Below are 26,814 nucleotides of genomic sequence, written 5' to 3' on the forward strand. Positions count from 1 at the left end.
AGAACAGCATTAATGCTTCATGCCCTACTCTCTGCCACCTGTACCTGTTTATGTGCAAGTGCAAAATTCAAATACATAATGGTAAGTGGGGACAGGCAGAGAACCACACTGGACCAGACAATCCTGGCAAGGGGCTGAACTCACACCTTGCAAGGAGACCTGTCCACCATAATGAATTTAGGCCACAAGGGCACCACACAAATGAGCAGGACCTGATGGCCCAGTTTCTGTATTGTACAGATGTTCTCAGGGTGTACCAGTGTGAAGGCAACTCTTCCTCCTTGCTGGGCAAACCCCAGATTACCTGAGAGAATAACTCAGGAATTGTGGAGAGAGGGAAGGACCCTCCTCTTCTGAACATACTGACAGCTGTCTCAAATTACATTTTAGAGTGTTTTGTGCTAAAAAGGACTATGGTAATGTACCAAGAAACCAGAATGTTAAAAGAAACTATTTTTAATAAGCAGCAGCAGCAGCCATTGGTGTGTGTTCCTTTAAGAACAGAGTGCCCCACATGACCCAACCTCTGTCAGCTGAGGCGTTTGCTCTTGCCTCCAACGTCCTGCACGTGACAAACCTCCACTGCAGCCCCCAGCTTGTGCAGCTCACTCAGCCACAGCATCTGCTTGGGAGACAGGCGGTCGTTGGGGCCCTTCACCTCCACCAGCTACAAGGAAAGGGGGATGGTTAGAAGTGTGTCCCTGGAGGAACTAACGGATCAGTACCTCCCACACAAGAAATATTTTTAATGGCTGTTATTTGCAACAAAAATAATAGAGATCTTAGCACAATGGAGGGTCCAGTGGGTGCTGAATTATTACCCCATATTTCAGAATTTAACTGTAAGAGAATGAAATTTTACATAGTAAATATCTACCTAAACACAGACAGAAGCCCTCTTGAATGGAGATGTCTCATTCTGCAAAATCGATTGTCTGCGCCCTCACCTGTTCCAGCTGATACTGACAGCAACTTACTCAGGTGTCCTAGAGAACTAATTTCTGCTATTCAGCAGTATCATAAACACATAACAAGCTGCTCCAACCGATGAGATGTCCAATAGTGTTCTAGTAGCTATTCCACTACTGTGCAAGGCACCATCCGTGACTGTTTACTCAATTGCTGTAGCAGACACAGACACAGTTGTTGTAGTCCATATTTCATCTAAGTGGTGCCAGTAGAACTCCTTGCTAACAACAGTCAATATGTGGCTGATTGTAAGAGGTGCTTTAGATTACGATTAATCAGACTTTTTCTACACCAACCTTAGCCAGTGCTGATTGTGTCTGCTCCCTACGCCCACTAAAGCTCCAGCAGAACTGCTGGAGGAGCAGGTAATCACCCAGTGCTCCACGGGGCAGGGCAGCCCCCAGGTAATCACCCAGTGCTCCATGGGGCAGGGCAGCCCCCAGATAATCACCCAGTGCTCCACGGGGCAGGGCAGCCCCCAGGTAATCACCCAGTGCTCCACGGGCAGGGCAGCCCCCAGAGCCACAGAAAATTACCGTTTGTGTGGGCTGCCAAGTGCAGGGTTTTACAGGAGGGAAGGCAGCTGAGCCCTGGGCATTCCCGTGCTCCCCACACACCTTGAAGTGCTGGCTGTGGGAGCTCCACACCAGCAGGTCGGGCAGGCCGCCCCGGCAGTGCCGCAGGTCCCTGGAAAGCTGCCGGAAAACTCCGCTCAAGAACGTTCCTCCAAGGCAAGAGACCAGGCTCTGCAAGAGAAGGTTTGCTACTTGGTTTGGGTTGGTTTAATTTCCTGCAGAACCATTTCCCAGCCCTCACAAGAGTCCTGTTCCGAGAATACTGGATGGCCCACCTCAGCTCTTGGTTTAGTCTCAAGAAACGTTAACAAGAAACATAAGTAGATGCTTTTTACATCAATTTTCCTGCTGTGTTCTCAGCTACTGTTACAGGAAAAGTGACCATATGAGAAAATTGTAACTCTACCCGTGCAGAGACTTCAGCACAATAATCCCTAATTCCAATTTCTCCCTCCCACCAATTACCGTTTGTGTGGGCTGCCAAGTGCAGGGTTTTACAGGAGGGAAGGCAGCTGAGCCCTGGGCATTCCCGTGCTCCCCACACACCTTGAAGTGCTGGCTGTGGGAGCTCCACACCAGCAGGTCGGGCAGGCCGCCCCGGCAGTGCCGCAGGTCCCTGGAAAGCCGCCGGAAAACTCCGCTCAGGAACGTTCCTCCAAGGCAAGAGACCAGGCTCTGCAAGAGAAGGTTTGCTACTTGGTTTGGGTTGGTTTAATTTCCTGCAGAACCATTTCCCAGCCCTCACAAGAGTCCTGTTCCGAGAATACTGGATGGCCCACCTCAGCTCTTGGTTTAGTCTCAAGAAACGTCCATAAGAAACATAAGTAGATGCTTTTTACATCAATTTTCCTGCTGTGTTCTCAGCTACTGTTACAGGAAAAGTGACCATATGAGAAAATTCTAACTCTACCCGTGCAGAGACTTCAGCACAATAATCCCTAATTCCAATTTCTCCCTCCCACCACTCTCCATCTGCCATGACTCGGTGCCTCAATACAACCTGTGAGCACACTAGAGCCATGTGTAATTGAATGTCAAGCCCAATTGGAGTGCCCATGCTGGACAACAGCCACTTACCTGGACTTGCTGGAGGGAAATAAAACGTCCCCAGTTAACCAGGGCTGCTGCTTTTCCCTCCTGAGTGGTCCAGACATCAGCAACCAACTCTGCCAGCGTCTCCGAGGAAGCTGTGTGAAGCTGCTGGAGTCTGGCCTCAATGACAGCCCTCCTGTTCTCATAGAAGCTGTCAGTGTATAAATCCAGGGGGGATGTCTGGATGAAAAGGTAAATACAACTCTCAGGAACTGCCACCACAGCAGCTGTTCCCAGAATGACAATGTCCTAGCTCATATTTTTCTTAACTACAAAGTCAATCAAACATTGAGCTGATTTTATCTGGAACACGACCACCATATAAATGTTTGTTAAATGGGGAAAAAATTGCAGATGTTTTAAAACCCAGTGCCAGTGCAACAAACACTGGTCTCATCTCGGCCTCTGCTCTGTTGTTTTGAACTCTAGACAGAGGTTTCCTTTAACAGACAAAGAATCCTGTGCATTCCCAGTGCTCTGAGCAGTAAGGTTCCAGGCAGATCTGGAATCAGGATCAAGACTGCTCAGGCACAGGGAGCAGTCTGAGGTGAAAGAACAAAGCCGTGATGATGCTGGGGCGGCTCCTCCAGCAGCCACAGAAAGAGCCCCGGGACAGTGCTGGATGCTCAGGGTGTAAAAAGCCCCTGCAGCAATTCAGCTTTGACTGCTGAGCAGGGAGGGCCCGAAGGAAACAGTCTTACACAAACGGCTGCCACACATAATCCCACGGGAAACAGCCTAGGAATGATGGATGGAATCAGGTGTCAGCTCATCACTGTTGATGTCAGAGTATCATGATAGTTTTGCTCTGCATCAACAAGGACAACAAGAAGAGCTATTTGTATGAATTCCATTTCAGTTTTGTATGATCTCTGGAGTTACAGCTGTCCCCTTCCTATCCTACTTGTGAACCTGTTGGTTTTCAGCTCAGCCACAAGGACTTCTGCTTCAAATGGTGAAGAAAAATAAAGCCAAAAGTTCACCTGGAATCATTGACCTTCAGGTGTTACAGGGAGTTGGAGAGGGTTGTGTAATATTGTTTTCTTGCGTCTTTTTTTGTCAAAAAGGCAGGATAATAAAAAAAAATGGTGGGGTGGGTGGGGGTGTTAACAAACCTGAGTTTAAAAATAAGGCTATTGAAAAGAAACAGACTTTTTTTTTTTTTTTTTCCAATGGAATGTGTCATCTTCCAAGGAGAAGAACTAGGCTGGGGCAGAGCAGTGTTTCTCCACTGCCCATCAAGGACACCTTGCCCAGTGAGCTCAGCTACAGGACACAAGCATTTAACCAGACCAATCCCACCCTCCCTGTGAATCCAGACTGACAGAGGAACTGGTTACTGAGGAGGCCTTGGCAATAACCAAATATAACAAATAATATAATGAAGGAAACACCAAGATCTGTCTAGAAAGTCTCTCAGAACAAAACGTTAATCTAATAATCTAATCCCAAATAAGATTTTAACATGGTTACTGAGTCTAGTCATAGGAAAATAAACTAAAGAAAGCCTTTCAAAATTACCTGATAGGAATTTCTGAACACATCAGGTATGTCATCCATGAAAATGATATCCCACATTAGAATCCCATACAGTGTAATAAACGTTGAGCCTTCCCCATGAATACCTAAAGGGCAGAGTTTAATAAAAATGGAAACATTAATTTCCACAGCAATGTCACATGAAGAGGTACCGAACCATCACGACCCAAAGCAGAAACATGCCCTGTTCAGGTTCATGGCCAGCTGGTGTCAGCTGCAAATGCAGCTCGTTCTGCCCCATTCCCCAACCCTGCTGCTCCCAGGCCAGGGGCCTTCAGCTGCAGCACAGCTTCCATCCCTGCCTGGCCCCCACAAAGCTTACTGGGCTAACGCTGACAATTTTTCAATACACAACTTTTTTAACATTAAAAAAAGACACTATATGGATGATTATATATATATGTATATATTCAAGACATGACATACATATATATAGTATATAGATTCTTGTATAAAATATTATTCTATGTACCTGTTCTAGTTTATTGTAAATATTATATATTATGACTTTTATATGTATATGTATTTATATATGCAAATACATATGTGTTCATGCATGTATACATGTGCTCCTACACATTTATATGTTCATGCACACAGATGAGCATGTGAAAACAACATGTCAAGGACAGCAAGGACAGCTTCTTCAAATACCTCAACACCAAAAGGAAAATTCAGGCTAATGTGGGCCTGCTGCTAAATGGAGGGGGACCCTGGTAACAGGGGACACAGAGAGCAGGGCTCTGGAACACCTTCCTTGCATTGGCTTCACTGCCAAGACCAGCTCTCAAGGACCTCTGATCCAGGAGACCTGGGGAAAGAAATGCTGGAAAACCTTCCCTTGCTTTGGGAGAGCTGGCTTAGAGAACACCAAGGCAAACTTGACATCCACGAGTCCATGGGCCCTGAGGGGCTCAGCCAGGGGTGCTGAGTGGGCAGACACCGTGGTGAGGCCACTCACCATCATCTCTGGAGGTGGTGGCCATCAGGAGAGGTGCCAAGAGAAAGCAAACATCACCCATTCTGCAGAAAGGGAAAGGAGGACCCAGGGAAGTCCTGGCCAGTCAGCCTGACCTCACTCCCTGGAAAGGTGACAGAGTGCCTCATTCTGGGGGCCTTCTCTGTCCACATGGATGACAAGGTGGTGATCATGAGTGGTCAGCATGGATTCACTACAGCTAAATAATGCCTGTTGAACCTGACTGCCTTCTACATGAAGTGCTGTGCACTGGAACAGGCTGCCAGAGACACTGTGGAGTCTGGAGCCATTCCACAACAATCCTGTGCCATGTGCTCTGGAATGACTCTGCTTGAGCAGGGAGGCTGGACCAGATGAGCCCACTGTGAGCCCTCCCAACCCAAACCATCCAGTGGTTCTGTGATTCTATGAACATTTATATATATATGAACCTAGGCAGACATATCTATGTATGACATATCTATGTATATATATGTGTACATATGCAAACACATACATATATATTTTTCACTATGAAGGTGATGAAGCACAGGCTGCCCAGAAAGGCTGGGGACTCACCCTCTTTGGGAATTCTCTAAAGCAGGACATGGTCTGGGAGAGTTGGCTCTTGAGCTGAGGGTTGGACAAGGTGACTCCCAGAGCTCCCTCAGCCACTCTGAGAGGTGTGTTTGTTATTGGTCTGTTAGTACAGTACATTATCTACAGCAGTATATGTAATATTACCTGTCACACATAGAGATCCCAGATATGTGTGCTGTTATATACCATGCAATACAGTGTATGTGCATGGAGCTGGCATGGGCATTCCAGATCATCACTAAATCACACAAGGCCACTGCGTGCTCCAAACTGCACTGAGCCAAGAAGACCAATGGTGAGTGGGTGGGAGTGAGGAACTGAATGGAGATTTCAGCCAATTATCCCAAATTCTAAATAATGTGCCCTTCCTACTTACCTTTTTATGATATGGCCACTTTTGCTGCAATAGTATTATCAGTAAAATAAAACTACAATAAAATGCATATTTTATATAAAGATACAAATTTTATCCTCGAAAATAACTTGCCTACCTTTTTGTATTTTTTTTCCTGTAAAACATACCTATATATTCTTACTAGCTGATGGCTTTTCATAATTCCCAAATTGTAAAAATACACTAAATACTACTAATAGAGCCTTTTCAAAAAATCCTGCAGTGTTGTGCTATTGGTATATATATATATTGGTATATATTGGTTCTCATGGGCATCTAGTACCAAGAATCAGTGGAGGTTTACACTTCCTTAGTGACACTCCCTTAAATGATAATGCAAGCATTTTAACCTAAATTGTTCTACCCTTAGCTGTTCAATGGTAAAGAAGGCAAAGTAAGTGATTTTCTGTGTAGATGAAGAAAAAACACTGGGGTTTTTCCTCATACATTTCAAAACCACCTTTGGTAAACAAAGGCAGCAAATCATTAAAGCAGGTCAGGTTGAAGATACATGTTAGAGCACTTTGGTAAGGAAATGGTGTATTAGAGGAGTTTGGGAAGAAAACAGAATCAGCCTAAAATCTGGTCTAAGGAAATCAGCTAAAACTGGTCTATTAACTAAACCAATTAGTAAATAATTTCTTGACTTACTCCCACAGTTATTTTACTGCAAAATATCCCCAGACCAATAGTACTTTACCCTGATCGAAACCATTCCTCCTGTAGTGAGTTAATGCCAGCTCCTCAACTGAGCACATGACTGTGGACACACTGCAGTCTTGGCCTCCTTCTCCATCACCAATATCCTCCATGAGAAACACAGATTTTCCCATTCCCGTCTGAGGACACATCTTTCCACTGATTGTAACCTGAACATATCAAAACATTTGGTTACTTTCCAGCATCACGTTTAAAAAGCTTTAGCCCAAAATCCTCTTTTCAGTTTTCTTAAAATCAGAACTAGATTTGTTTCCAAAAATCCACTGAATAAAATTTAACCTGTCATTCCTGTGAAATCATCCTCATTCCTTTTATAAACCAGAAATTTTAAAGAAAATAAATGTCTAGAAAAAATTCTGGGCAGATGGGAATGTAGCCCTTCTATATGCAGGACCAGGAGCAAAACCACAGAAAAGTGAGGAGACAGACTCTGGGCTGAGACAAAGAAGGGGGAGACATGTGGTGAGGAGGCTGAGAGAGGAAGTGAGGCTCTGCTCTGATTTTGCCCAGGCAGAATTATCTTTACAATGGTATGGAAAAGACAGACTTTTAAAACATCTGTTCTAATATGATGCAAGTGCCCCAAGGTGAATATTTGCATAACACATATTCAGACTGCATAACTTCCAAAGGTTTCTAAAAGAACAGTGGCATCTTTTTTAGCCATTAATCTAATGTTGACAACATACTAAGGTTATTATTACTTTTTGCAGCGCACAGAATGCTTGGCCTGCGGCCACCAGAGGCAATGCACTGATCTGATCAGACTCTTCAGCCAGAAAGGCTCTGAGGGCACTACTGATAAATTAGTGGAGTTTATGGATGATCACATCCAAAACGAATATAAAGCAATGCAAATTAGATCAGTGTACAGCTGACTAACTTCAGCTAAGAAGCTGACCAATGCAGAAGTATTTGACTACAAGAGGCTTTTGTTTTAGAAACACATTTGTATTCCTTTTCCTGCACCACGCCAGTCAGAGGCTGGTGCACAGCTTGTAACAAGTCTCCCAGATTATTTTTCCTTGTCTGAAGTAAAAGAGCTCAGGAGCTGCTGCTCCCCTGCTTACGTGAGTGACATCCTGCACGGTGAGCAGGGGCAGGTCCTGCAGCAGGCCCTGGAACTGCTTGCAGCTGGGCGAGTCCCTGATGCGCAGGGCGCGCTGGCACAGGGACAGGCGGTGCCCGGTGCGCACGGCCGGGTCTGCCAGCCCCCTCCGGATGCAGCCAATGGCCTGGCAAAGAAGGGGACAAACAACAGCTCACTGAGACCTCTGCAGGGTCTGCCAGCCCCCTCCGGATGCAGCCAATGGCCTGGCAAAGAAGGGGACAAACAACACACTGAGACCTCTGCACGGGTCTGCCAGCCCCCTCCGGGTGCAGCCAATGGCCTGGCAAAGAAGGGGACAAACAACAGCTCGCTGAGACCTGTGCACGCCCCTCTGCTCAAGAGCAATTGATTTAAGCCCAAACATGCGAATGCAAGAACAGGGCCACCTTGCTAACTGAGTCGTGAAGTTCTAATAACATTTTGCACAAGGAGGCTTCTGGATTCAAATTTATACTAGTACAGTAAAAAAAATTCCTCTCAATTTCTACTGATCAGTACAAGACTGAGGAACTGGATTCATTTTCTTAGTTGAATCTGGTTGTCTGACCTTAAGATTCCTAAGAAAATCTGCATTTTTAGGAGACTCTACTCCACTGTTCTTTCAGTAAGAAACACTTGTAAAAAATGTTTTCAGACAATGCCTGCAGTGTTTCCAGCTTGCCAGCAGCAGTTTTCAAAATACCTTCTTAGTGTTTTTCAAGTGCTGATGTAAATTCAGAGCCAGTCGATCCCACCATCTCCCTCTGCTGTCAGCACAATACACATCCTGGGCCAGGAGGTTCTGCAGCTGCTGCACTGCTTCCTGTAGCAATGGGATTGTACCTTTATTAACTGGGTTACAAAACCAAGTTCAAGTTAGCTTGTCACTTTCCCTTCTAATTAATGAATAGTACAGAAATTTTGGACAATCCAGACCTACTTTTTACTCCACTATCCAAAACACACATTTCAGATCCATACATGTATCTTAAAAACTCTAGAATCCCTTATTGTATATGAAAAATATCTTGAGTATTGCTTGTTGCTTTCTTGCAGAGGTGAAGTCATTTTCAAAGTAAACTGATTAACATATAAGTCAGAGGCCTTTGGAGATGTTAATTCCCTAAGGAAGAGGCAGGGATTTCTAGAAGACTTCTCTTTCAAGATTTTTCTTATTCAAAGCAATAGCCAAATCTAGTGAAACACAAGTGTCCTTAAATAATGAAACAAGCATATCTCAACAATAGTTTTATGGTGTATTACATATGGTAAATCTTCAAAGCATAAGCAGAAATCAAAACAATTTAAAACTTTCTAAAGCAGCACAAAAAAGGGGCACTTTTCCCTTAAAAGTAATTTGTTACTAGAACTGTAGCAAGCCTTGGCAAACATTACCACCATTTTCCAGCCACATCAGAAATGTAAACTGATGTACAAAAATTAAGCACATATTTCTAGTCACCTCACCACTTTACCTTATACTTGTGAAGTCTCTGCAGAATCTCAACTCCTTGAGAAAGGATTCTTGTGTACACCCAGCCAACTGTGAAACGTCGCAGGTAATCAGGTAAAATTCTGTGATAGCTGAAAAATAAGAGCACTTGAGATCAATTTAATGATGTCAGTTTACTAAGAATACTTATATCTAAAGCATTTACCAAACTAAATGCTTTATATATCCGAATTGATCTGAAATGAGTATCCCAGCTGCAAAGTCAAGAACCCAAAGGTAAGGCAAGAGTTTGGCTCAGGGAGCAGGTGCAAGCTGCACTTGCACAGCACATTCTAGTTTCAACACCAGTAGAATTATCAGTTAATCAGTTTTGAAACAGATGCAGAACAGCAACTTACTACATCATATTTTGTTACCAACTCATTCTTGTAAGTCAGCAGTTCCACTTCAGAAACAAAGCTGAACAAAAGAAAAGCACTCGAACAGGAATTTCCTGCCGCAAAAGAAGACCAACATCTTTTCAGTAGGCACCTCTGTATTTCAGGACATTTGAATATCTTTTTTAAATCAAAATAGATTTTTCCACTGTATTCAGTGTAAAATGAAACAGACCTCCAAATGACCCTCTATGAATGTTATTTTAAATCAGTTGCCATGGAATTTAATATAATGCCAAACGTAAGGCTTTAACTTATGGTGCATCATTAAGCCAGAAAACAAAATAATTAAAAGAAAAACTGATGAAGAACACTTCAAACCCTATAAATGTTATTTCAGGTCCTAGATATTCAGTAACATTTCCTGAGCAACACCCACTTGGAAATCTAAAGACATGAATAACCCAGCATGTTTTCCCATAACATTTGCAACATCTTTTGTTCACAGTCAATTTTAATTTCTGCTTATTGCCATTTGTTTGAAAGCCATTAAAAAAAAAAAAAAAAAAACCAGTGACAAGGGAAAAATAAGACTCTTGTTCTCCTGCACTGTTACATAGAACAGAACTGTTCTAGTGCTATATCCATGCCTACCAACTCTTTCCCAAGATTTTATAAAAAAGGTCTTTTCATATGGTAACTTAAAAGCTAAACAACCAGGAAGTTCCAAGCTTTCAAGAGCATTAAAGTCTCTTGCTTTATCAGGTTTAAATAACATCCCTAGTTGATAAGCCTCTCTCTAAAGGAAAAGTATCCAAGGTAAGATAATACACTTTACAGTTTCCAGTTCAGTACCTCAAAGAGGGGTGATTCTTCAGTTCACTCCAGGTTTCTTTAGCATGCAAGTAGAGATTATTAGCTTCTTCCCAGTTCCCATTTACCATTGCAGTGGCTATATCATTTGACAGATGAACAGCAGTTGCATACCTTGGTAAAAAACCACAACTTTATTACACTTGCAAAGCATCTACAGTTGAAAGAAATAAATTTTTTCTTTCCCTTACAGTCTCTAAAGCCATCTTTATTCTTAATCTTCTAGGATTAGCAGAGTTTAAACTAGCAGGGCAAATTATGTTTAAATTTACAAAACACTAGAGAATATAATTTTTGTTTAACTCAGAATCAGCACAGCAAATGAAGAAACAGCTTTCATCACATGATCATGAAGCAAATAAATAAGCTATTTTGTCTCAAAATGCAAGCCACTATGACTTACAAGTCCTACCTCAATACAAAAATGTATTTAAAATAATTGCAAGATTAACACTTCTATATATTTACATCTGGAGTTCTACATCTGAATTCTTTCTTTGCCTGCACAAGTGCTGCAGTATAGCTCTTCTAGAAATGAACAGATTTCCAAGTTGCCAAAGCTCTTCCTACCTGAGGAGATCCTCTCTGTCCTGGAAGACCTGTGTTTTCCTGTTTACTGTGTAACTGGGGAACACCATTTGCCCCATGTTTGCCCTAAGGACTGTGGAGAGCAGGCCTTGACCAGCACTGCCAGCTTCTTCCTCCTCCAGTGACTCAGGCAGTGAAAACAGCAGCAGGATTCGGGAAAAGACAGCCCGAGGGCCCCTGCAGACCCTGACACATTTTCCAGCCAGCTCCTTCACCCTGGAAGGACAAATAAAAATATTGTAACATGGTTTTTACCAAGACTTGTAAAAACTAAAACATACTGAATGAAGTATGAGAATGACTTTTTTCCAAGCCAATTAATGTATAAACTTGGTTTTCCTTGAAAGAAGCAAACAGACTATGGAGTTTACTATTTACCCTTCTCTTTGTGAACTGTGAACTGAAATGTAATGTCACCCTTTTTATTAATAAATTTACTAAATGCATTCCTCTCTTGAAAAGGCATCTAGATTTCAGTCATTTGAAGCACAACTTCCATTCACCATTCACAAATTTAGCTTTAAACATTTACCTTTTTAAAATCACTGTCCCAATACCAGCCTGACTCCTGCTGAAGATTGAACGCTGCTTTGACAACTTCAGAAAATCATCCACGAGTTGCTGTTTCTGACCATTTGGGTTTGGCAAGTGAAAGATTTTTGCCAGTGTTTTTAGCTCAGGGGCTGAAAGCAAATCCAACCCTTCACACAGGTCTTCCAATTCAGATTCTACAAGTAAAATTATCCAGTGTTATATTATTGCGTCAAGCAACAGCTCACAGTTCTACAACCTAGTACTAATCTAATGATTTAGGTCTGATGTCCAAAAGGTGGGCTGGGAAATAAAACCCCATAGACTGGTGTCTATAGAGCAGGTATTTGTTTATTGCAGTGCTGCAGGTGAGGGGGATTTCTCCACCTAACTCACCCACCTTTGCCAAGTGCTGTGGTATATTTATACAGCAAGTGTTGCTCAGTGTTACTATAACATCATCACATGCACACCAGAACTAATTTACACGGTATGATCTGATAGTTGTTAGACAGTTCTTTTGCACTGTGCTTGCACCTCCCCAACTCAGGGGCCATTGCGGGTCTTTGATTAAGGGTTCTTTGCAGCTGAACTTTTCAACTTTGTTTTTGGAGCATGCAGTAATGGTAATGGTGTTCCTTGGTTTGTCTGGTCCTAACAGCCTAAATTCCTTATTTTGTGGCTGACTGGCTTTACATTTACCAATTTCTCATTAACTATACTTATCTGTCTCTAAAGCTACCCACCTGGTGAGTTTTTTCCTTCTTTTTTGTCTATTCAGCATTAAGCAAGTAGTTAACCACATACCTGGTTACATTGTATAGAAAGTTATTTATATTAGGTTGTATATGTATAAAAGTACTGATTTGGGTTATGTAAGTATAAAAAACTGATTCAGGTTATACAGGTATAAAAGTTATGATTCAGGTTATGTAGCTATATCAGGTTATATTGATATCTTACAACTCAAGCTATATAAACACCTTGCAACTTTGACCTAAGTCATACAGGCATCAGGTTCTTCAGAATTAACAATGCTATCTGGTTCACCTTCCTGCACCTTCTTCTGGACCTTTTCACAGGTCTACTTTGAAGGAAGGGAATAACCTGAAAAAGAACACCCTTTACAACTTCAAAGCAACTGCAAAGATTGAAGAAGGAACTGAAAAGATTAAAAAATTCTGTTGAGTTATAAAAAAATGCTGTTCAGAAAAGCTGGTCTTCTCTATTATCTAATCTGCACTATTTGTATTTTCACAAGACCACTCATCTACCTGAAGTCTTTATTCTGCTCCTCTATTCTCGTCCCAAGGCACAGACAAGCACTTACTGCATTGATCTCTAACATGACACAACTTCAGATTTTATTTGTAGCATTTTAAAGGTTTGTTAACGCTGGCCTTACCTGTTTGTAGGAATCTGGCTTCAGCCAGTTCTTCAATTATCGGTGACAAATCCACACTTATCTCTCCATACTCTATTTTGTTCACCTTTAACCAGTTCAGCTTGCGTTGAAAAAGTCTCACGTACAACTTCTGCCCACCAACTGCAAATTTTATTTAAAGCAGGGGAGGACAAAAAGAAGAGTAAATTCTAAACACAGTACTAGGCACAATCACCATATTAACCAGAAAAATTACTTTGATGCAGGTACTCTCTAAAACACATTTTAAGTCTTCCTGTGTTCTACAAGCAGACTTGGTAAAATACCAGACTTACCTTTCCAAGCAATTAACAAGTTCATTAGCATCTTTAAGTTTTGTGGGTGGAAAAGTATTACAACATGTTTTGTAGGTAATGTACATTACTAAAATAAAATGCTTACCCTTCAAGAAAAATTCAGTCTCATAGAAAAGGAGAACTTCATTTTTCAACCCTGCATTTTGTGTGGTTAAATAGGTCTTTTTGCTTTGTTAAACAGTCATTCAATAACCAAATATTTCATGCTAGGGAACAAAAGAAGCTGCAGTCTGACAGAATAATTTCATAATCACAGAATACCTCTCTGTGCAGCATTCTTCAGGTACTTATTTTTCCAAAGATAAGCCAAATTATACTAATACATCTACTGAAAGAAAACAATGAGAAAAAAACACTCCTATTCATTTGATTTTTATCAGGGAAGTATTTTTTTAAAGTACCCTTTAGAAAGAGTTTTTAAATACTAACAATGCTAAATTCAACAAAATAGCTTATTAAATTTTAGCTAAAAATAGTCTAGATATTATTACTACATGCAAAAACCTTTTGACTATTTAATTCAATCCCCATTTACTCCTAAATTTTTTACCCCTGCCTGCTGCTGCTTAACTGAAACTGATCATTAATAAAAAAACACTGAACCACTACCCAACCTAGATATACTTAAGAATTGGCAGATAAGCATTAAATGCTTATTTAACAATTCTCCTGTCCTTATAAGACCTTTTCAGCCTTTTCTTTAATAGAATCTTTCCAGGATCAGTTCACTGGCAGAACTACATTCTGACATATAAGCTTGTCATTTTCTCTCTGGGGTTATAAGTCCTTTAATGTCTGTCCCTGGTTTTTATCATTCTGGAGAAAAGAAAGGTTAACACATGGACATTCTATCTCCAGACTACAGAACTGATCAAACCAGAGCTGCAATAATAATTTCATAATAAGCTTCATAAACTTACACTGAGTTAGAGACAACTCACTGAGGAATGGTAGACATTTCAGCAGAAAATAATTAAATACTGGAAAATATCTATATTCAAGCAACTTCATAGTACTAAGCAGGTGTGTGACCTTTTTTGTGTTACGATGACTGAAAGGGGTAAAACTTCTCTTGTGGAACAGGTAACTCATCTACCTGAACTTTTAAAGTATCCTGCCTGGTATTTCTTGAAGGCAATGACATCCATCTGCCAGTGGTCCAGGATTTGTTATCTATTGACTTAGTGCTATCTTCTCACAGCTCAACTGCTCCATCTTTCCTACCCTGCAAAGAGAGATTGTTTCATCTGTGACCCTCACATCCAGGGCAGACGTGGATTTATCAGCATCACTTTGCAGTAATTCTTCCTGTATTCCCAACTCACACTACTGAGAGAGAAACAAGAAGCTCTTTTATCTATCAGAACAAGCTCCTGTTATGATCAGTGTTGTTCATGTCCAGGGAACAGTGTGGAAATGGGGAAGGTGTATCCTGAACACCTCTTTTAGTGTTTGTCACAGTAGCCAATGCCTGCATGCACTACTGGCCTAACTGTGAGTGTATTCCTGATCCTTGGATGTAAATGAGGTGCACCTACTGCTTGCCTCAGAGAGCCAGTAACAAGACGTTTGTTGCTTTCTTTCTTTGTATATTCCCCTTTAACTACCACAAGCTAAACAAGGCATTACCAAGCTCCAAGATGTCCCTGCTGTAATATTCTTTTGGTCTGGAGTGCACCCATGGGCTCTGCAGACCCCCCCAGGTTTGGCTGCTCGTGTCCATGGCCAGCTCAGATCCATTAGGATGCAAGCCAGGCTGCTGGGAGGGCTGAGTAAGGCTGTGCCCCCCATTCTCTCAGGAGCTGTACCTACCAACATTAGCAGAGTTTATTTTAAAAAAAGCCACTCAGGGGTACATCTCCTGAGAAGAAGGAGCTTCTTCCCTTAGAAAAACCCATCAAGTTACATGGTAAATTGATACAGTACTTCTCACATAAAACTACGCAAGAATGTTCCACTACAAGAGGGAATGTGGAAATGTATTTAAAATAAAAAGATACCTGATAATTTGTAGAACTTGGTTATAATGTTCAAATCTTGTTCATTAAATAGTCTGACATCATCTTCATTCTGCAATACTGCTCGCAGCACTACTAAAAAATTCTGGAGGTAGTATGGGTGACCACGAGAGCTGGGCACAGAGAGGACCTCATCTATTTTGTCTAGAATGTCCCCAGTGGAATCCTGAGATTCTGTCTTTTCCACAGTTTCTAACAAAGTATGGTTCATGTCATTCTTAAAGTCTTCAAGAACTTCCATAGGAAGTACCTCTGCATCATCCCTGCTACAGCAATTTTCTGTCCCACCGTTCACTTCTGTCTTTGAAGGAGTAACCTCAGTGTGAGGCTGAGTCTCAATTTCCAAATTACTGCTCTGCTCTGCTGAAGTATGGGTGGCTAGAGATGTTTCACATTTATCAGGACTAAGTGTCCCACCTTCAGAGCTGCTTTCTGCTTTGGTGCTCCTTGTTCCAGATGGGAACCTTTTGTCATCACTGTTATCAGCCAGTAATTGGACTTGAACCATATCCACAAACTCTTCTGGATTACATTTGTTTATTTCGTTTTGAAATTCACGTTCCCTCTTTGAAAAATGTTGTTCCTGGTGCTGAGAAGGCTGATTTTCCTTCTGAGAACCCTGCCCAGCATCAATCTCACCACCACTTTATTTCGTTTTGAAATTCACGTTCCCCCTTTGAAAAATGTTGTTCCTGGTGCTCTCTCTGAGAAGGCTGATTTTCCTTCTGAGAACCCTGCCCAGCATCAATCTCACCACCATCATCATCATCAGGTGCTGCAGCAGTTGCACTGTGAACAGCTGGAGGTGAAGAGTCGATCTCTTCGTACAGGACCTGTTTTCCTCCCTGCAGACAGCATCTTCTGGACAGCTTGGCAGACAAGCTTCCCAAGGACACTGTTCTAACTGTTCGAGCCTGGGGTTCATTGTTCACACTAAAGACTGAACCATTTTTGCTAAAATAAGGACTAGTCTGTTGTGCTGTACTCCCTCCCGCTTTCAACAAATTACTTTTGGAAGGACTTGTTTCTAGATTTGAGAGGTTCTTTGAAAAATATGAGCTGGAATTATTGCTCAGATTTGCAGCTGGGGGACTCTTATTCCTAAAAGAATTCAGTGTAGCATCAATAGCACCAGTCTCACCACGGTTTCTCTGACATGTTTCATCAATGTGCTTATTTATTCCATATCTCGGCACCAATTGCCCACACATGGGACAGCTAACTTTGGCAGGGGGAGCATTGTTAAAAAAGGAAGTAATAGAGGATGATGCTGAAGATGTAGATGGTGTTCCTGTAACTTCCACTTTTTCTGTTGTTTCTTTTTTCTTCTTATTTTTACTGAGTGACAAACTTACTCGTGATCTTTTGATTCCTGAAGACCTAGCTTCTGCCATTACAAAACTTCACAGTGATTACATGGCACAGACAACTCCATTCAGGCCACATTTCTTTATTCTGTAATACTTAAAAGACTTTCCTTGGCTTTTCCTTTTCCATCTGCAATCCTCCGACATGCCTTGAAATAAAAAATACATTGAATGAGTGGTCTTCCAAGGTACCAGATGCAACAAAGATGAACAGAAGAGAGGCAGAGAAGTCAAGCAATCCTTAACTTACAATGCTACTGTCCTCTAGCTTGTCTTACCAGGCAGGGAAGCACACCACAGGCAAGCTGAGCACTGCAGCTGACTTTAAACGGCTTAATAAATGGAAAGTAATCTAAAGTTTGCATTTACATCAGCAAGTGAACCTGGAATTCAAACAGGCAAGTCCTCTAATTTCCACAAGAATAGTCAGAGTTGGAAAGGCATCACTGGAAACCATCCAGCCCAACCAGGCAGGGTCACCTGGAGCAGGTGACACTGGAACACGTCCAGGTGGGTTTGGAATGTCTCCGGAGAGGGAGACTCCATGACCACCCCGGGCAGCTCCCGCAGTGCTCTGCCACCCTCAGTGTGTGGTCCTTCCTCATGCTGAGGTGAAACCTCTTCTGTTTCACTTTATGGCCATTGCTCCTCGTCCTGTCGCTGGGAACATTTTATCATTGTCTTGTGTGCTACTGGCAGCCTATTTTCGGTGCCAAGCACCGGTTTCCAGAGCACTCTCCGGGCTGCCTGCAGCCCTCACGCTCACGGCTGCCGTGCCCGAGCCCGGGGCGCGCCCGGGCCGAGCTCTGCCGGGGCCGGGCCCGGCGGCTCCGCGCCGCTCCCCGGGTGGTGCGGGTGCGGGCCCGGGCTCCCGAGCGCTTCCCGCGCGGCCGTCCTGACGCGCCCGTGCCCTCCCCGCGCTGGGACCCCCTCGGCCCCCGGGGAAAGGGCCCAGCCGGAGCCCCCAGAGCCCGGCCCGGCCTCCCGCCCCTCCCCACGCACCGGCACCGCAGCCTCGCGTCCTTCCCGGGCCGTGCGGGGCAGGCCGCGCCCTGAGGGCCGGGCCGGGCCGGGCCCGCCCGCCGCCAGGCCTGAGCAGCGCAGCGCCGATGGTGGCTGCTTCTAGCTCTGGGTTACCACAGGCTTGAAAGTCTTTTATGTCCTCCCTCTTTGCCAATCACAATTCCAGAATATAATTTCTGTAATTTAAATATAGGATACATCCTAAGTTCTTCAATAAATGCAGTTCCTCCTGCTGTAGATCCAGAGCTATTACAACAGCAGATACAAAGCTCTGGGCTATAGATTAAAGAGACTGTACAGTCACATCATATGGCAAGTATTTTACACCATTATGTATCTGCCCACAACAAGAATCTTTCTTTTTGGAATAAATCAGAGTTCTATGGTAAAAAATATGAGCAAAATCTACAGAAAACTGTCTTACCATCACCTTAGAAGTTTATAAGGTATTTTAAAGATCAACACGGAATAAAACCTACTCAAATTCAGCAAGAAAAATTTAATATATACAAGCTGCACCATATAAAAAAGGTAAATTACAACTTCAGTTTATGAACAGAGATTGCTTTTTCCTTTTTTTGCTTCTTCTTTAATTTGCTGGCATCTTTGATTTGCATTCTCACTTGATCTTGTAGCTGAGAAAAGAAGGCCTGGGATGATTTCAAGGCCTTGTCTTTGCCTTCATCCTATCATTGGACAAAACATTTGTTATAACCAAGAAATGTACAAACAGTACCATTACATTACTTACTAGCTACTCAAGCATAATGGTATTTCACTTAAACAAGATCTGGTAACTGATTTTCAAAGGATATTGTTCACCACATTTTTATTCCACTCCTGCTATCTAAGGAAATAAAGATTACATTCTCTTCCTAAGTAGCAACTAGCCTGACAGGTAAGAGTGTAGGCATCAAGAACAGATCCTGGCACATCAAGAACTACAACAGGGTATCTGTATTTTGTGTTCTACTTGCGTTCTGAAAAGGTAAATACAAACAACTGGAAGTAATGAAGTTATTTTTCCTATTAGTTTCTAATACTTCAAAATTTCAGATTTTTAGTGTTATTTAAAAGACATCATAAATAGTGCATGAGTTTACTGTTTTATATGCAAAACAGTATCAATCTGATGAGATTATAGGGAAGGCTCCACAATAAGGACAAAGTCAAACAGGAATACTGTATTACAAAACAGTTTCATTTACCCAAAGCTTATACAGAACATAGAAACCTCAATGTGCATTCAAGCAGTCCCACTTGATGAAGTGGAATGGCTTAAATGCAGGAAATAAAGGAAATGTTTTAGTATTTGCAGAACATCACTTTGTGAATGTTGAAATAAATAGAAAAGCAGCACCTCACACAAAATAATTTCTGCCTGATGAACATATTTTTATAGAGTAATTGTATCATACAGCTTTTTCACATTTTTCCAACCTTGTAATTCTTTGGGATAAAGTTTCCTTTCCTCTCTAGAGAAAAATTATCTGTCCTTGGGATTTTAGTCTTACCTTGAGCAGAGATGCTTTGCCTTCTTTGGTAAGTCTTTTTAATTTTGCTGCAGCAGCTTTTTTGCTAAGCTTTGTGCCTTGTTCTGGTTTCATCTTTTCAAGAAGCTTTTGACGTTTCTCCCTTTCCCTGCGCTTCATGCGCTTACGGAGCTTTTTCCTTCTCAGTTCTCGTTTTTTGTCTGTGGGAGTCTTTTCTGCATCTGTTTTCACATCACCAGCTTTGTTCTTTTCCTAAATAGATCCACAACAGTGCAAAAAACAGGACTCACTTCACAGAACTCAAATCTGTCTCAGCATTTCCATTACTTCAAGTGACAGCTCAGGATAAGGCAAAGCCAAAGACTGACAAAAGCTGGGAAATGAGATTTGTACAACTGATCCAGGACATGCTAATTGCTCTGCTCTAGTGTTTAGCTTTCCCCCTCTCAATACCCATATAAATGTTGGAACAACAATGACCATCATGTAACAGTTAAGATCAAAAACAAAGCACAGTATTATGGCCTACTGGAGCCAAACAAAATATACTCTTTCCCCAGTTAGAAAAAAAAAAACCCTAAAAAACCACCTCAGCCCTCAAAACCTCCCAACAAGCACCAATGCTAAAATTCTCAGCCAAAAAAGTCCACAAGGTGAGGAACCACCCACCAGGATGGGAAGAGCAGAATTCCCACTGACCTGACAGTACATCATTCTATAACCCCCTTATGCCATTTTATATTTACCTTGATCTCCTCTGGTGCTAAGAGAGCAGCATCACTAACAGCAACTGGTGCTACTTCTTCCATACTTATAGCTGGAAGGTTGGAAACGATTTTAACTTCTGGCACCGGCTAGAAATAAGGAGACACATTCAGGACCGAGCACAGCACCTCAGCAGCTGACAGACAGCTGAAGATCACAAGCAGCTGGGTTTGTTTAGAGGCAGTCACAGTGCATTTAATATGAAATAAAAATGAGCTCAGTAAACATCAATGTTTACTTTGCTTTCCATTTCTGGAATATATTTTAAAGTACCCAATTTAAAAAAAAGGGAGAAAGCCCCCAACTTTACGAAACTTATGCACTTACTGGTTTGGGTGTGAAGTGGAAATTACAAAGTGCATCCAGCTTCTGGAAGAGTGAATCCATCATTTCCTGAATTTCTTTGTGTTCAGGATTTTCCTCCTCTTCAGTCTTTTGCTGCGTTAAAAATGCAATGTAACTGTAACACCAAAGGCTACTTTACTTTAGCAAGAGTGGTAATGACACAGCTTACAACTCAGAGCCCTTTCACTGGTGAATATTCAGAGAAAGACTAAATTGATTCCACTTGGAAAGTGTGTAAATGAACACAAGAGAACACGCTGTGAACTTCAAACCCAAAGGAAAGGCATTGTTTTTGTTACCTGGTGAAGTTTCATGTATTCTTGCTCATAGATTTCAGCCAGACTCAGCTTACTCTTTTCATGATCCAAACTGATCCGCTTCTTGTACTCAAAAGCTTCCTCTTTGGGTTTCTCTTTTGGCACTACGTCATCCCATGCCTGAGAAAGTCATAAGGTAATGACCAAATGCAACTACAGCCAGCTACCAGCTATATTTTATTTAGAACATTTTTCAGTTATTTATCTGGCACATAAACTAGTTTATATATATAGCATCCCAGGACTCATCAAGTTTTGCACTTTCATTAAAAAAAAAGTAATAAAAGTCATAGCTGTACTTGTGTCCTTGGTTTTATGAATGAAGGCAAAAACTATAACAAGTTACAAACTCTTCTCCATCTTTTTAAATTCAATGAACAGTGAGGCTCAACAAACTGTGAGACACAAATTTTCTGTCAGTGGCTTTGAAGCAAAATGAAGCAAACAACTGAGTTTTGGTCAATGTTCAGAATGCTCAGAGCACTAGTTATGGTAACAGCCAACACTTACAGGCTGGCTTTATATTGCAGATAAACTCCTTACAGTTTTAGCTGCACAGTCTGTTTTGAAGTGCACTAAAACATGGTGTATAACAGGGATATAAAAATAGGGCTGCTTAGAAATCTAAATACACATTCATCAAGACAAAAGAACAACCAGCTGCAGAAATTAAGATAATTCTACATCTACCATTGGAAATGCTTCCAACTCATCCCTGGAATGTGCCTTGTGAATCAAGTCTATGAACAGTGTAAGGAGGAACAGGTAAGATAATACTAACCTCATCCAATATTCTCTGTTTAATGAGATCTTCAAGCTGAAAAGTAGTTTCTTCTGTGATCACAGGTGCTGAAAGGAAAAGGCAAAGAATTTTAAGATTAATGTTTCTCCAGCAAGAAATAGGTCTTCTTCTATAAGGAATAAACTGCAGAAAAATGGAAGTAAAGCTTTCACAAAAATGTAGCAATTGAAGATGAAGTAAATATAAAAGGCATATTATGTAAGGCTGATAAATTATGAGGTCTGCCACCAAAGTTATGAACTTTCACGTCAATTTAAAAAAAAAATAAATTACAATTTCCTGTAGTTTCCACTGTGAAAATACAGTGTGAAACAACCTCAAAATCACATCAAGAGGCTGAGTGAAGTAAATATAAAAGTCATATTATGTAAGGCTGATAAATTAAGAGGTCTGCCACCAAAGTTATGAAGTTCCACGTCAATTTAAAAAAAAAAAAAAAATTACAATTTCCTGTAGTTTCCACTGTGAAAATACAGTGTGAAACAACCTCAAAATCACATCAAGAGGCTGAATCTGATGTCCTCTTGAGTCACAGTGTTTTCAGCAAGGTCAGAGGGCAGAACAGCCAGCACAGTCTGCAGCAGGCTGTGAGCAAAGCCCCGGCCCCTCCTCACCCATCCGCACGGCGTGGTCAAACAGCACCGTTTCCTCCAAAAGGCTGTTCTCAGGCCGCTTCTGCCCAGTCACTTCTCCTTTAAGCTGCCAGGGCTTCTCCTCTAACAATGCTTCTTCCAAGCTTTTTATTTTTTTGCTCATCTGAAAAACACAATTTCCTAGGAAGTTTAAAAGAGCTCACTCATAAACTCACAGTAAAAAATCAGTATTTATTTCAGGTATGTGAGGGGATGTATGACTGAAGATGTATCTATGTAGATAAACCACATGTCTTCCTTAAATTTTAAATACCTTCTTTGTATTTGCTGGACTCTGAACAAATGAAACAACCAGTAAAAAAAAAAGTATTTGCTACTGTTTTGAAGTATTAGCCAAATAAAATATGAACAAAACCTAGAGAAAACCAAACCAAAATTACCTTTTCCTGTCTCTTCTCAAATGATGACTTTATTTCACTGGGACTGCTGCCCTTCTCTAATTGCATTTCAGTTACATCTTCTGTTTCACTGTCATCTGGCAAACTGAAAGTTACTTTCTTAGAAGCTTCTTTACTTCTCATGTGCTCCACCATTTCATCCATATCCTCAAACCTGTAACAAAACCATTTAATATAAAAGTTGGGAAGCCTTTATAGCTTTTCACATGAACATATTTCAGCCCTTAGATATTTACCTGTTACAAGTAACTTACAGTTTACAACAGGTCTCAAGGATCCCCCTACAGGCAGAGGGCACTAGGGAAACTTCTGGATAATAAGAATAACTCTGAACAACTTCTAAATGCTTTATTCAAATAAAGATCAAGGGACAATATTTTAAAAATATAAATAAGGTGACAACACAAACCCTGAACATACAACAGTTAACTGAGAATGGCAAACTATGACCAGAGTGAGTGTGGCATTCTCAGTATTTTCTGCTTTCTTTAGTGTAAAATTATGAGGACATTTTACCTGCATTTTACTTACTCAGACATACTTTCTTCATTTTGCTCTTCAACGGCACTGTCTGCTTCCTCCTCCTGATCCTCTTCAGCATCATTAGCTACTAAGTCATCATCACCATCATCATCACCATCATCAACTGGATCAAAGAAATCTTTGTATGTCATATCTCTGGAACTTTTCATTGGCTAAAAAAGTGAGAGGGAAAGAAAAAAAAAAAACCAAACAACAAACCACAGCTGTTAAGAATGACAGAAATCAAAGGGTATCCTGTCTTTTAAAGTCTTCAGTGCCTGGGGAACAGCATTACTTACAACAGTAATTCAGGATAGTGGTGCATTAACCTGTGGTAGGGTGTCACAGTAAAACTGATTTCTTTTCCTGGTGTTTACAATTCTCTACCACTTACACATACAGAAGTCAAGGAGCTGTAGAAGCTGCAGATTTTGCCAAATTCTGCACACTAATTCCCTGGGTATATTTCTTACTTGCTAGTGAGAATGTCTGGTCATATTAAATAATAAAATACTTACTTTTGAATCAATTACTCATCAATTTAAATTGTATCAGAGTTACAAGGCAAGGTCCCTGGAAAAAGCCCTTTGCTCTGCATCAGCCAGCTCAGTGATCTCTAATTGCCAGATTTTTCTTTTGCTGGGTCACCTATTCTTTAATTCTTCAAGGTCCCTGATTTCCCATGGGTATTATCTCTTCCTTTATTTATGTAAAAGCCCAAGGCCCATGTAAGGAGAGCCTGGAATAGCAGGATGCTATGTCCTTCTACAGCAGGGAATTTCCTTACCAGATATTAACTGTTAAAGTAAAGCTTCAGAAGTAATCATGAGTCACATAAACAATTGTCACTTGGCATTTCTACACAGAGTTAAACACTTTATGGTCATCCTCACAGATACCAGATTTTGATTTAAAGGAAAAACTTACTTTAATTTTAGCTTCTTCAGAGTCTTCCTCATCATCTGAGATAATGTCTTCAAAATAATTAATGTCATCATCTTCTTCTTCTTCCTTGTCTTCCTTCTCTGCATGTTCTAAAAAAGCTTCCATCTCAGCTAGCTTGAAGAATTTGTCATCCACCACAGATTTCCTTCCCTTCTTTCTCAGGGTGGTTTCCTTGGCTGCTTTAGCTTGTTGCTCCAGTGCTTCAATGTCAAAGTCAATATCAGAATCCTCATCACTGTCTTTCTGCATTATACTTTCTCTGAGTTTACTTTGCTTTTCTTTAGCTTTAGTTTTATCTTTATCTTTTGTGTAAACATTCATCTGTTCAGGTTCTGCTTCCATTATGTCTTCTTCCAGCTCCTTGTCACTGCTGGTCTCTGCATCAGAGCCATCCTCTTCCTGGTCTGAGAGAAGGCAAAGATCTTCATCCTCAGCATCCCTTGCAATGGATTTCTTGAAGAAATTGAGAACTGCATTATTCTGGAGCTCCAGTTGCTGCCAAATCTGTTCTTCATCAAAGTTTTCTATCACCAGCTCTTTCAGAGGGCCCCCACGAACTATGTCACTTCCTTTGTTGAGATCGTAGAGAGTCTTTGTCATTGCTCTGAAGTCGGCAGCCAGTCCATCCTGCACACTGAGAGCACAACAATAAAAGAGCTTAGCACTTTCCACTAAGTCAATCACACCCACACTGCTGCTCTGTTACCTGCTTTGGGTCTCTGGGGCTACAGAGCAGCACCTTTCAATAGTTACTGCTGCCCTTAACCTTCCACACGTGGCCTGGAGTACTGCTACTGCACAGTCATAGAAAAAAACACTGAATTCTTAATTCTTTCAGCCTTATTACACTTTGTAGTAATATAAAATAAGTAAAATAAATAAAATAAATGAAATAAATAAAACATAAAATACAATAAAAAGAAAACTCCAGCTTTCTGCAGCTGCATCTTACAATACGTTGATCTTATTTAAGCACTCCGGACATTTTGGGGAAGTGAACAGTACAGCACTAAACACCTCAATGGTCCAAGGGCCAGGCCCCAGGCGGCGGAGAGGCAGCTGCGCTTCTCCACTGCCTCGCCCCCAACTTTTGCACCTGGCTAGTCTCCTCCAGGTTTTTCCCTACGGCTACCAATGCCTCCCCCGCCGCCCCGCGGTACCTGAGGAAGCACTCGGGGCGCGCCGCCGCCGCTCCCACCACCCTGAGGCACGTCTGGATCCCCTGGATCCCCGGGAGCGCCGGCACCGCCGCCATCGCGCCGCGCACACGTGGGGCCCGGCCCCGCCTCCGCCGCGCCCGCCGCTCAGGCCCGGGCGGCTCCCGCGGCCGCCGCCAAGGTTCCGCACACAGTGGTTCCGCCCGCGGAGCTCTGTCCCGCCCCGCCTCCCGAGCCGCGGCATGCCCGCCTCCCGAGCCCCGGCATGCCCGCCTCCCGAGCCCCGGCATTCCCGCCTCCTGAACCAAAGCATGCCCGCCTGCTGGCCCAGCCCTCGGTTAGAAGCGCCTCGTTCTCCCAGAACCCCCGCAGGGTATGGCGGCCGTGCCCGATGGCTGCAGCTTCCCGCCCTGGGCCGGGCGCGGTGTTGCTGCAGGCTGGGATGTGCATCAGCACTGGGGAGCGTGCTCTAAATATAGCGGAGCTACAGGCATCTTACTTCACAGTTTTGAATCTCTGACCTAGATACGAGGGCTATTTTGGAACTGCACATTTCCAGCTGATTCTGTGGGCAAAACACCCCATCTCACCTGGTGTCTACAAGTTCAGGCTCACAAGGCATGCACACACCCCTTCACCATCCACACAGCACTGCCAGTGCTCTTCAGCTCCCCTCTTACATCACGTGGTTTCCTTATTTTATAAAGTCAAATTAAGACCTACACCCACAGACCCTTGTGTTTTCAGCCATCCACACAGCCCTTCTGCAACTCGATCCAAAACTGACTAACCTTTTAATTCCAATACTGCTCCTGCCTCTGCTGCTTTCACAAATGAAGTCTTTTTGGTGCCCTGCAATGCCACCTCTGCGTCCCCTCACTGTCGCTTTGCACACTCCAAAAACCATGGTGTGGAGCAGGGCCCAGCCAGCAGAGCTCTGACTGTGACCTGTACCTGAAATTCTCTGAGCATCAGAGACACACAACCTGGGCTGGAAATTGAAAGTGTATCTATTTGGGACTTTCAAATACCCATTTTGACACTGATTTTAATCTGCACTTTTAACTAATCACATAAGATCAGATCTGAAGTGGCACAAGCTGTTTCTCTATGCAGGCTATATCTCAACAACTCATAGTGTACTATGCCTGACACACAAGAGTGCAGCATCAGCAGCCAGCCTGCTCGCTGTCCTCAGTGCTTATGGCACCCCGGGCTGTATCAGGAACAGCGAGGCCAGCAGGCCAGGGAAGTGATTCTTCCCCTGTACGCTGCACTGGTAAGGCCACCCTTCAGTTCCGGGCCTCTCAATTCAGGAAGGACACTGAGGTGTTGGAGCAAGTCCAGAGAATGGCAACAGAACTGGAAAAGTAACTGGAGCACCAGTCAGGGGAGGAGCGGCTGAGGGAGCTGGGGGCCTCAGCCTGCAGAAAGGAGGCTTGGGGTGACCTCACAGCCAGGCGTGTCACCCTCCTGGTGTCACTTGTCCGGTGACAGGACGGGAGGACAT

General features: G+C 42.4%; 2 protein-coding genes across 5 annotated transcripts; both read right to left on the bottom strand.

The window, feature by feature from the left end:
* Window positions 1–438: 438 nt before the first annotated feature.
* Window positions 439–17,983, bottom strand: FAN1 (FANCD2 and FANCI associated nuclease 1). Of its 4 annotated transcripts, none has more exons than XM_039723472.1 (15): window positions 17,887–17,983; window positions 16,275–17,033; window positions 15,500–16,159; window positions 13,165–13,305; window positions 11,761–11,956; window positions 11,211–11,444; window positions 10,623–10,754; window positions 9,413–9,521; window positions 8,641–8,760; window positions 7,918–8,082; window positions 6,828–6,996; window positions 4,158–4,261; window positions 2,622–2,816; window positions 2,091–2,219; window positions 439–667 (listed from the first exon to the last, which is right to left on the bottom strand). In XM_039723472.1, the coding sequence occupies exons 2-15, from the start codon at window positions 16,909–16,911 to the stop codon at window positions 530–532; spliced, it is 3,129 nt and encodes a 1,042-aa protein (XP_039579406.1). In that variant the 5' UTR covers window positions 16,912–17,033; window positions 17,887–17,983; the 3' UTR covers window positions 439–529. The 4 variants fall into 4 exon arrangements, with proteins under 4 accessions (XP_039579406.1, XP_039579403.1, XP_039579404.1 ...); XM_039723469.1 differs by having other exon boundaries at window positions 15,500–16,093; window positions 16,203–17,033; XM_039723470.1 differs by having other exon boundaries at window positions 15,500–16,058; window positions 16,168–17,033.
* Window positions 17,984–18,386: 403 nt separating this feature from the next.
* Window positions 18,387–25,609, bottom strand: MPHOSPH10 (M-phase phosphoprotein 10). Its single transcript, XM_039723534.1, has 11 exons — window positions 25,308–25,609; window positions 24,130–24,781; window positions 23,212–23,375; window positions 22,663–22,834; window positions 22,244–22,385; window positions 21,609–21,676; window positions 20,810–20,947; window positions 20,493–20,603; window positions 20,147–20,254; window positions 19,422–19,652; window positions 18,387–18,593 (listed from the first exon to the last, which is right to left on the bottom strand). The coding sequence occupies exons 1-11, from the start codon at window positions 25,592–25,594 to the stop codon at window positions 18,444–18,446; spliced, it is 2,223 nt and encodes a 740-aa protein (XP_039579468.1). The 5' UTR covers window positions 25,595–25,609; the 3' UTR covers window positions 18,387–18,443.
* Window positions 25,610–26,814: the final 1,205 nt, after the last annotated feature.

The sequence above is a fragment of the Passer montanus genome, unplaced genomic scaffold, assembly GCF_014805655.1.
Source record: "Passer montanus isolate IOZ18808 unplaced genomic scaffold, ASM1480565v1 scaffold5, whole genome shotgun sequence".
NCBI classification, from domain to species: domain Eukaryota; kingdom Metazoa; phylum Chordata; class Aves; order Passeriformes; family Passeridae; genus Passer; species Passer montanus.